The following is a 12,102-nucleotide window of genomic DNA, read 5'->3' on the forward strand; positions in this document are numbered from 1 at the left end:
TGCTCAGTTTCCTTCTGTTGCAGTTACAGAAAATCAGTACATATTTTTCATCAGTGGAAACTGTGATTTCCAAAGTGATTTTCTACAGTGAGAGAAATGCAGTATTTGTTGGCTTTGGAAAAAAAGAAAAAACCAACTAACCAATCAACAAAGCAACTCCCCACCCCCACCCCTCCCCACAAAAAAAACAAACAAACAAAACCCAACCAAACAAAAAAACAAACCAAAATCAAACCAAACTTGTTCATTCAAATCAGCACAGTTAACTTGAAATATCTATTAATTCTTGAACTTCTGGTGTAGAAAAGCTAGCCTAGGTAGAAGTATTTGCATAGAATTGTGATATCTCGCAGACGTTACTATTTACTCCTTGTCTTGTGAACATTTTTGTTGCAAAATTTGTAACATGCAGTCTCTTTTCTTTTTCTTTTTGCAGCTATTTTGGAATGAATTATGGTTTATGCTTTCCCATGTTAGCCATGGATGTAGCACTTTCTCCCATGACAACACAAGAACTGGATCCCATGCCGTCTGACGCATCTCCAATGCTTATAAACATGACTCCGACAGTAGAACAAGATGGGGAAGAGGATGTCATGAAGGAGCTTGATTCTGGCCAGCAGTATGAAAAGCCTCCTCCTCTACACACTGGGGCTGATTGGAAGATTGTTCTCCACCTGCCAGAAATTGAGACCTGGCTTCGGATGACGTCTGAAAGAGTCAGGGATCTGACATACTCTGTCCAGCAGGATTCGGACAGCAAGCATGTGGATGTTCACCTAGTACAGCTGAAGGTAGGATGAATTTTATATTGCACACTTTTCAGTGAAGGTGGTTCACTCAACCCTTCTACTAGTAAAGTAAACAAAAGGGCAGTATGACAGCCTGTGTTAAGAAGTTAATAAATCCTTTTCAAGGAAATAGTAGAAACTGTCATTCTCAGATTTTTTTTGCAACACTACTTACTCATCACTTAACAGTCACAACCACATTAACAAACATGTCCACACTCCAAGAGCAGCTAATACAACCTGACCAGACAGATGAGAAATGCTCAGAAATATTCATAGTGATTTTAGCAGGATTTAGTAGCTAAAACTCCCAAATTCATGTCCCAATAAGCATGGCTATTCATTTGAAAACTAAGCAAGTCTCAGAGGTAGTAGGGTGGAAAGGTGGTCTAGTGTCTGGCCTTTTAGTCACATAAAGGCTATGCTCAAGATTGAACTCAGGTAGGACTACATACAAAATGGATTCTTTCAGATCTGAGACTTCATAAGAATTGTGAAGTGAGAGGATTTGAACAGTCACAAACAGTAAAGCAACTTTTTCTCACAACCAGCAAGAGAATGTATTAGCAAGACTGGACTTTGTCCCACCAGAATCTGTATCTTATGAGAACTAAAAGCGCAACAATCTCCCCCCACTCTGACAGCTGAACACAAGTACCTTTAAACACTTATCTCTGTCTTGGCCCCCGATTTAAATTTTAATGTTGAATCTTTAAAGGTATTAAGGAAATTCAAGATGTAATTCAAACAAATAGTGTCTGGGACTGTATTTGTATGTTTGTCTGCATTGCTTGGTTTGCTGCAGCAGATGAAGCATGCTTTTGAAGACAGCAATCTCCAAAAATAGCTGGCAAATGTTACCTCTTCAGATTGAGCTGTCTTCAGCGTTGCACTCTGAGGCCTGTTTGTGTGAACATAGTCTTCCTTCATACTCAGCGCAATGGTATTTTATCTGTGTTTATTTTGGGACTGGAGCTGTAGACTGTCTTAAGATACAACTCTGTGTACTAGCGCTAACCACAGAGCAGTTGTACTGCAATCAGTTCTAACCAAGGAGAAAGCCGATCCTGAGGTTTCTTTATGGTTCTGCCACGTTTCTGAAAAATTTGGGATAGACATTGCCAGCCTTCAATGAGAGAAAGGACTATGTCCAGAACATGCAGTAGGGTTTTAGCAAATATACCTAAAAGAAGGTATTTCCGTATCAAAACTTGCTGGGCTCACTGCCAGTTCTGATCTGGAATTGCTTGTGGCCATCTTAGTGCACTGCTGAGCTGAAACTAAAGGGCTGTGGGGCTTGAGGATGGTATTTGCACTCAGCTTTGGGCTGGCTTAGAGCACAGACAACTGATTTGTGCCACCTTACGAAATAAGAATATTCTGTACACATAACTCACCCCCATACATCCACTAAAATGTTTTGTGTCCAAATGGAGGTCAGTGAATGAATAACATTCTTCTTTTTATTATTTATTTGTGAAATTGCATGTGTCAGTGGTAGTTCATAAAATACTTTCCTAATGTATTTTTCCGTGTAAGTGATTGCTGTAGCACCTAGGGATTGTACAGATCTAAGAAGAAATCTTGTTAAAGCAACTGTAAAAAAGGACAAAAGAATAACCTGAATAAATCTCAATTATCTGGTCTGCCAGCCTGTGGGGGGCTGTCATTGATGCTGTCAAATATTCTATGTGCAGACTGGACTCACAGTGAATTGCTCTTTTCCTGTGTGTTTGCACAATAATGAATTGTATTTGAAGATATTTTTAAAATATTTGATATATTTTTAAAATTTTCACAAGGTAACATAAAAAGAAAAAGCTTTCAGCAAGATCTAAAGTAGTAAAAAATGCAGCAAAGTCTCAATAAATTCACTAAGGATATGTACAGAATTTCTGTAACCTGCTTACCTTTAAACCTGTATACAGACAAAAATAAGTCTATAAAAGCAAGTGTTGTGGAAATGTTTTTATCCAGTCTTTGTATCCTTCTGCATTGATGAAAATCAGCTAAGCAAAAAAACCTAAAACCTCAGATAGATCCCTTCTGTGCTCTGATAATTCTCCTTGAGAGGCTCCTTCCAACTGATTGGGTCCTTCTGGAACTGTTGTGCCCGAGCTGGACACAATGCTCAATGTGAAACTGCACCATTGCTTAGAATTTCTTTTATTTTATTTGTTTTTCCCACAAGAGCAGGAGAGGTTTGATTCATCTTCAGCTTGTGATTCATTGTAATGTCCAAACTTCTTTGCTGCACTTTGGATTTTTCATTTCTCTTATCCATTACATCTGTGAAATTTACATGTAGGATTTTGTCTTTGTCCATGACTGAATTTATTTTATTAGTTTGTTAGTGGGGTGTTTGATTTTCTTTTTCTTTTTTTTTTTTTCTTAAGGTCTTCCATTTCTCAAGTGTGTCCATGATTTTTTTCAGTTTCTTCCTGTATGTTTGAAGTATGTCCCCCAAGCACACACACTGCAAATTTAAGAAGCCCTTTCTCTACTCCTTTGTCCAAATCATAGAGGTAAAAATGAACGATACAGACTCACGATAACATAATAGTTTCTGAACACAATTATTAGACTGCAAATGCAGCAGTAAGGCAAACAATTTTTTATTTTCTCATAGTTTGTTTTCCTCAGCCCAATTCCCTTTTCATGCAGCTTTCTATTCATTTTGGATGTTTAAAGTTTATTTTCTTCCTCTGGCTGTCAGCTGATTCATGGTGATAGGGCTGGTATGAGGATGTAGGTCACAGCAGACTTTTTATGTTATTCCTTGGAAAATGGCTCGACAAACAGATCATCTCTTTCTCTGGTGAATATTTACTCTGTATCCCTGTTGCAGATCTGTCCGTTCTTCTGCTTTTTCTGTAATCAAGAGCATTGTTTCTCTGCTGTGGCTTGTTCCCTGAGGATTTTGGTATTTGCTGCCAGTCTCTTTTCATTCTACATGACTTAGGGTTTTACTGGCCACCACTGATCCTTTGAAATATACTTGTTTCTCTCACTTTTGCAATGCCCTTTCTCAGAACTAGCCATGCAGCATGAGTGGGAGGCTTGTCTTATGTTGTCCCTTGGGTAATTTCCTGGAAAGCTCAGCTTCACATGAGTGCTTCAGTAAGCTAGATGCATGAATCATAACTCTCAGGGTTTCAGAATGCCTTATATTAGTCATTTATCTGGTCATCACTTTTAACTCAAGCTGTGCTAAGATACATTTACATCTCTAACACACTCGGTGTAGCTGTTACCAATTGCAAATATTTGTAAAAGAGATGGGAAAAAAAAAAAGCTTTTACTACAAGCAAATCTAAGAGTGCTCTCTGTCCTTGTGTTGTGTGAACATGCTGAGATGCTTTCATGATCCATTTAGCTTTTTTATGCTGAATAAAATATGCTTGCTTTTACAGTGAATTCTTTCTTGGAATCCTCCTGGGGTCCAACTTGGATTCAGTTCCAACTCTTCTGCTTTACTTTCTATCCCTTAACCCTCTCAGGGAAGAGTCTAGTGCTCCAACTCATTGTTTACTGCTTTCTATCTTTCTGGGAAAAAAAACCCAACCCCCCCCAAATAAACCCAACCCCCCGTCATTTGGATGATCGAGTATAATCTTTTGTATTTAAGATGTCTGTTAAATTTTAAGTTATTGTGGACAAAATCACTACACCACCAATGTAAAACCAGGGTATTGTAGGTGTTTTTCTCATCCTCTCCTCTTGGATTCTGTAGCCTTTTAATAATTAGATAATATTAAATATTGCTGGGTTTATTGAATAAATACTGAAGGCTGGGCCAAATGATTTTTCTGAGTAATTTTCAACTTCTTTTTCTTTTTTTCCTGTATCAATTCCTTTCAAGAGCAAAAATCAGTATTTTCTTCAGATGTTAAAATAAATAACTCAAAGCTGAGTCTGGAAAAGAAGTTCAGTAAGCTCAATTTCTTGTAGTTTGAAACTCAGAACTGTTTTTATCATAACCTGTAAATAGACTTACTCAATGCTAGCAGTGCTGCTGAAGTGCCTCATTTACCACGTCTTTCTGTAACACTAGAAACAAGGCTATTCTTTCTTCTCAACTTTGGTTTGCTGGCTCTCAGTGGTTCTATTAGTTTAAGGCTTGTCACAACATGCTTTGCTTCTGCAGTTGTACAGCTTTTCATCTGTGCTGCCTAAAGTGCCTTTAAGTGCACAGGTGAAGTTTTCCTAGAGTCTGAATCTCTAGACTGCACTGACAACACTGTATTATAAGAGAACTTGGAGAGCATTAAGCTGTATTCTACATAGAGTGCAATCCTGTAGATGTTACACATACTGTTTGCTCACCTACCAGGTCAGTGCCTTAAAGGATAAAACTCACGACCAAGTAAATGTCAATTTTCCAGGTACTAATTAGGGTTGGAAATTCCATGCAAAGTTTCTCAGACTTGCCAGGACTGGTGGTAGTCTGAGTTCAGAAATGCAAAATTTTAGGCAGCTGGATACTTGTAATGAAATGAGCAACGGAGGTGTACCTGTGGTATTTAGATATTCACAAACTAAATGGCAACTGAACAACATGATTCATTGTTGCCTACACTCTGTCCTGATATTTATTCTGCTCTGGGCATTAAAGTCTCTTAAGAATATGTTCCTGAAGGCCCACTCTTAAGTTCCTAATGAAAAAAAAGATTGTTCTGATTGCTTATAACATTTCTCAACAAATACATTAATTCACTGGGTTACTGCTAGCTATGTATTATTATTAGTGCTGAAACCATTTTTGGTGTTCCAAATATTTTATACTAGGTGAATATCTGTTAAGACTATATAGGCTTTTAACATGTTTTAACTTCAAGTACCTGAGTATTGCTAGTGACTAAATTGGTTTATTAATATTCTGCCAATCTTTTTTTCGACAATAACTTTAGAAAAACAATAAACAACAACATCTGTAAGCTAATTTCAAGTTATGCTCTGGTGTAGTTGTAGCTGACATTTCAAAATGAAATTTGATACCTTTCATGTTTAGCTAATGCACATTCATAACTTTTTAAGCAAATAATGGCAGGTCAACACAATAATTTTTAAAAAATAGATGCATTTAAGCTGTGCCATGCAACCTAATAGGAAAACAACTTCCCCCCTCTTCTGACAGGATGGTTCAGTCTGTGCAGATACAGTGAAGTTAGACTGATTTTCTTTCTTCTCTCAGAATTTAATAACCAAGTCTATTAATATAGCCCATATTTATGTGAACTCACTGCCCTCTGATCATCTGCTGGGGTGCCATAGGAGACACAGAAGGAACACAGAAAGAGGTTACATACTTTACTGGAGATTCAGTTGCCTTCTGAAGAAAGCTGGTCTTGCTAGAAAGGTGAGAACTGCTTGGTTAGTCTGCTGTTATCTAAGTATCAAGGGAATGAAAATAGCTAAGAGCTGGAAAGGACTTAACTGGTAACCCCAGTGATAATGGAGGATCTGGTTTGCATAATTTATCAAGATAAATTAATAAATTATAAATGTTGCAGACAGTGGTCTGGACCCTTTTTAAGCTTGGACTTTCCATCTAGAAGAGCAGAGAAAGGATACCAATAAAAAATGGCTGGAATTACTGCTTTTGTGATGAAATGACTTGATTATTCCATAGAGTGGTAGAAGACTCCAGCATTGGATATCCCTTGGGCAAAAAGACTTTTAGAAAAGAAAAAAAAAAGGAAAAAGAAAAAACCCAACCAAATAAAAAAAGACAAGGGTTACCTAACTGACTCAGTTGGGGTCCATATGCATAGCCTTTGGAGACAGATAGTGAAAAATTTGTGGAACATCTAAGCTTCCACTTAATGCAAGGGTGCAATCTGAACATCTCCTTAAAACAGCTTGAGTTATTTCAAAAGCAAACCAGTAAGAATACACCGAGCAAAAATACAGCAATCTTTGGCATTTCCTACAAGGGAGTGCTTTTTTTGCAAGGGTAGAGATGTGTTCATTAATTTGAGCACTGCATTTGGTCGTAGAAGGGTGATGTGTAATTCAGGGAGTTGCAGGTATAAGAGCAGAGCAGCATCTGCAATGCTATGAAGGTCTTAAGGTTGTCCTAAAATAGACACTGGGATTATTCAGCAGTCAGGAGACTTTGGAGAAAAAAGGTGAACATTTGCTTGTGAAAGAATTGGAGCTCTAAGATGAGCAGAAAAGTGGGTGTTGCACCACTCAGTTTCTTCATCTAGTTCTAAAAATAAAGACTCTTTGAAATCTCTCTCATTTGGATATCTACACTTTTAAATTATATACAATTATACAATATACATATGAATGCATGTAAGTGCACTTTGACCACATATATTGATTATTTCTCCCTCTTCTCTCTTCACATTGCTCTTACATTAAAATGTGCCAATACAGGCTTTACAAAATGATCTAATGTACTCTACCAAAGGTCTCTGGAGAAATATTAAGGTAAATATCAAATTCTAGCACAGATGGTACCTATTACCATCTTCTCTAGTCCGTATCCTAATCTGAAACACAAATGTTTACTGGATATAATGATGTAATGATATAAATACTTTTCAGTACGATGAAAAAATGTTGTATGTTAAGTCATTGTGCAAATTAATTACTCAAAGTACTTGCTAAGGGAATATATTTTGTTATTTAGCATATGTATATGTGAATATAATAACACCTACTGATGTCCATATCTAGTGGAAGAAACTAAATACTCTTTCAATGGTATAAGTAAAATCTAGTAATGTCAACTTTTTTAATTAAATGTCATTGACACTATATAATTATTTATATTTGAAAGTGAGAATACCAATGAGAATTTTTGTTATGGTATATGTGACTTGGTTGAAATAATTAATTTTATAAAGATATATGTATATTTATAATTGTGTATATGTATATATAAACAAAAGCATACACACAAAATGAAGTGCCACATAAATCTTCCTGGTAATTTTTTTCTTGAGAACTTGTTTAAGTCTATATGTGGTTCAGAAGGTAGGATATAATTATGTTTTATAACAGTCGTCTTCATGAACTATTAAGTTTACAGATGCTTTCTTGCTTTGCCTATTTCAGTAGGCTTTGTGGACGTATTTCTTATTAGCCATTATACTGGTAGGGTTTGTTGCTTTTTCAATGTATAATTACACATCACATAATACATATATAAAAACTGTAATATGGCATAAGGGAGTAGTCAAAGAACAGGCACAGAAAATTGCACAAAATATAAGGAATTCTTTAGTTTGCTTCCTTATTGCCTGATGGACTTTTATTATGAGAAAGTTGACAGAAGAAATTTCAGGTTATAGGATGATTGCTGTCTGAATGCCAGAGATGCAGCATGAATATTTCAGTACCGTAACACACTCACCTTTTAGTAAGAACAAGTTCCACAATTTCTGATTTTTAAATATCCTTTGTTATTTGCCTCTCAAACCATATGAATTCTTCCTCAGAATGAGATCCCTTTTTGTATAGTTAACCATTAAAAAGCCTTCTGTGAATTGCAATTGAAATCTCAGAACTAACAAGCAAGTAAGCACAACAAGAGTTTTGTGTATTTTCCCGTGGAGAATGTAATGATACCTCTGTATAGCCTATGTTTATACTTTTCATTGAGATGTTGCCCTATGCATAGTGCCCATCCTGTGAGTGAACTGTGTGAGATGTCTTCTGGGAGATTGACATGAAGTTCATGTGGCCTTGCCGGAACCTGATCTGTCACCTTAGGGCAGTGCAGGAACTGTACTAGACCTTGAGCTTCTCTAAGTATTGCTCTGGAGCTTGGCTTCATTTTTTGCAGCTAATAAATACAGCTGTGTGGCAAGCCTGGGCAAGAGCCTAGGTTCAGGCAAATGTCTGACTGACATTGTAGTTGTAGTGGTGTCATCTTCAGAAAAGGTTATAAATACAGACTAGGTATTTTTTTGTGGATTATCTTATGCTAACTTGAGTTGTGTAAAGAAGCATTAGCAGTATCACATCCCTCCATCCAAAAGATTTGATCTGAAGATTTTAATGTGTTCCATGTAACCATCTCTAGTGATGTGCAGAATCAGATAGATGAACAAGTTTTCTCTTTGAACAGGAGCTGAACAATTTACAGTGGACTGTGCAGAAACAGGGAGGAAAAGGAGAATTAATGCCTACTAGTTCCATCTGTTAAAGCCTTATACGAATGCTCTCTGCTCTTTCTCCCTGTTGTAAACAATTCCGTGGGGAAAGATGATAGCTTTTGTGGAGTCAGCTATGATTCTATGTCCGGCTTTTCAAGAGATGGTGCACATTTTATTTATTTGTTTTTAATTTTTTTTTTTTTAAATGTTTCCATTTCTTTTTGGAAAAAAACCATGTAATTTAGAAGTCAGAAAGCAGTACTAAATTAGAACGTGTAGTGTTCTCAAATTCTGACAGACCTTTCATAAGTTTTCACAAAATGTAAAATCTACTGAATATAGTAGTACACTGCAATTCCCCTTTCCCATTGAGCAGTATACTTTCATAATCTGTATTAGGTGAGAAAGTGCATCTCAGAGATTTCAGTGAACTGTATTGTTTTTATTCTCCTCAGGTCACCCTGCAACCATATCTGCCCTTAGCTGTGGTAACATACTTCGAAAGGGACTTGAATCAAGTTACAGTATACAGTCTTTATCTTTAGTGGACATTCATCTCCTTGTGTTCTGACAAGTACATTTGCTTCTGATCATAAATTATGCAGGCATTCAAAAGGTGAAAAAGCAAGCAACATTTCTGCAGAATAGGTTCATAATTTACCTGGTAACGTATAGGGAGTAGATGATTTTATATGTGTATTTCCAACATGATTGTGATCTGACATTCTGAAATATGGTCTTTTAAATTACTGACATATGCATAGGGGCATATATGTGCATAAATATATGTATGTGTTTATGTTTGTAATACCGTGAATGAAATTCAGTGCCACTCCTATCTTGGTACTTGTATATCCACTTATTCCCCATACGTTTTTCTTTTTCTTCCACTCCACAATGCTTCCAAATTATTTGCCCTAAAGTATTTGAGCTACTACATTACAATTCACTTTAGTACGTCACTTAATTTGTGCATGTGTGTAAAATCTCGGAGTTTGCAGTTCACCTTGTTGTTCACAGCAATCAAAGTAGCAATCGTACTCAAAGAGTGATGTTATATTATAAATGGTGCAAAGTATCTGTACTTTTAGATACAGTCACAAACAACCCTTAAAATACTAGAATTGAATTTTAAAGCTATTAGGTTATTTGGGATGATGAAATGGTTTATAAACCATTCAGCTAGCTTGTATGACAGGTATGGATGGAATTTGTCACTACATCCCACCACTGTCCAGCATCTAGAAGACAAAAATCATCAAATGGAAGTCTGCAAAATTGTCAGCCAACTATGCCCTAAAAATCATAGAGCTCAAATACTGAACTGAATTCTCTTGCTTGCTCTTCAACAGATATTTTTAAGGCTGTTATTTTAAAGATGCAAGCAAAGCTAGAAACCTTTTAGTTAGGTCCAGGATTTTGAGGTAGCAAATGAATTTCACAATGTGGACGCTTCGAATATTGCCAGATATTGTCAGACTCATAATAAAATAAAGGAAAGAAGCATATTTCCAAGGGCAATACAGTAGGATTTGTATCATTGTGGTCCCTTTTAAGCTATCCTATGTTTTCTTTGCTGAGGTAATCTGGACTTCTTTCACACTACATTTTTACTTGAAATGGATGATTTTGTTACACTGGATTCAAATAGCAAATGTTATGTGGTGTGTTACTTGTAAATGCGTGTAACTTTATATGGATTCTCATGTATGATGCACACAAATATTATCTACTGTTCAAAAGGTAGTTTAAATATCCACATTGTTTATGAATATGGATTATGTAAGCAAGTCCAGGAAAGGGCCACAAAGATGATCAGGGGAGTGGAGTACCTCTCCTATGAAAAAAACTGCGAGAGTTGGACTTGTTCAGCCTGAAGAAGAGAAGGCGCCGGGAAGATCTTACAGCAGCCTTCCAGTACCTAAAGGAGCCTACAAGAAATATGGAGAGGGACTTTTTACAAGGACATATAGTGACAGGACAAAGGGGAATGGCTCTGAGCCGAAAGGGCGTAGACTTAGATTAGATATTTGAAAGAAATTCTTTACTGTGAGGGTGGTGAGGTGCTGGCACGGGTTGCCCAGAGAAGCTGTGGCTGCCCCATCCTTTGCAGTGTTCAAGGCCAAGATGGACGGGGCTTTGAGCAACCTGTCTAGTGGAAGTTGTCCTTGCCCATGGCAGGGGGGCTGGAACTAGATGATCTTTAAAGTTCCTTCCAACTCTAAGCATTCTATGGTTCTATGAATCTAGGACATCGGTTCAGTATTAGGGATTAAGACAGAAGTAAATAGAAAAAGCATACATGGGAAGGGAGCCAGTCTCTTTTTTTCCATAGGAACGTTGTAGTCTAGTTACAAATAGCATTGTTTTCTTTCAAAGAAACACAAAATACTGATGATGCTGCAGTTTTTTTCAAACTTAAGGTTTAATAAGTAAGGAATGCTGAGAACATGTTTTTTTACCACATTACAATTTAAATTATATGCTTTTGATTTTCAGCTGAGCTCTGCAAGAATAGCTTCCTTGACTCAAATCTGCTCCAGATTCTTTCTTGATCTTAATTATGAATGAAATACTTATAATATCTGTCAGCATTTACCCGTTTTCTCTCTCTCTTTCTCTTTTTAACCCTAACAAATAGATAAATACAGCATCAAACTAAGTATTTGAGTGGCAAAGACTTCATGATCTCCACAACAATTTAAACCACTGTTTTCAGTTTTATAGTTACAGTATTTGGGATCGATTTGTGAATTTTGCACCAGTTCTTAATTGTTAACTGGATTTTCTTTGCTACTGTGTTGTCTTACATAGAAGACCTGTGAAAGATAGCAAATCGGAATGACAGGGCCACACCCGTAAATTACTATAGAGGTTGCTTGAAAAATTATGAAGGAAAAACCCGCCTTATATAGGTATCTTACTGCTGAAAAAGACATTTTTCTCTATTCAGAAGAATGCACGTGTTGATGTGGAGCCCTCAGGAGTTTTATTTTGTAAGGCTGCAAATCAGTTTCTAGCTATTAGTTTCTGGTTTTATGGTCCAGCCTTTCTTCCCTGTTTTATTTTCCTTTCTGCTCTTATCAGGTTCTGTCAAAATTTTTGTTAGAACTCCTGTCTGATTCTTGTCCTTTTACATCTTCCTGTTTGTCCTTCACCAAAGCACATTGCCGAGTCATCTGCTACCACGCTGAATT

The 12,102-nt window shown here is 36.7% G+C and overlaps 1 protein-coding gene across 1 annotated transcript in view; it reads left to right on the plus strand.

Annotated features, from left to right (window-relative positions):
- Positions 1-470: 470 nt before the first annotated feature.
- Positions 471-12,102, plus strand: part of LOC104405576 (A-kinase anchor protein 6-like) — a gene marked incomplete at its 3' end in the record, with an annotated part of 42,906 nt that continues 31,274 nt past the window's right edge. The window contains exon 1 of the mRNA XM_010014318.1: positions 471-794. Coding sequence (XP_010012620.1) covers positions 471-794 — 324 coding nt within the window. The remainder of the gene's footprint in view (positions 795-12,102) is intronic.

The sequence above is a fragment of the Nestor notabilis genome, unplaced genomic scaffold (assembly GCF_000696875.1).
Source record: "Nestor notabilis isolate BGI_N333 unplaced genomic scaffold, ASM69687v1 scaffold5685, whole genome shotgun sequence".
NCBI lineage: Eukaryota > Metazoa > Chordata > Aves > Psittaciformes > Psittacidae > Nestor > Nestor notabilis.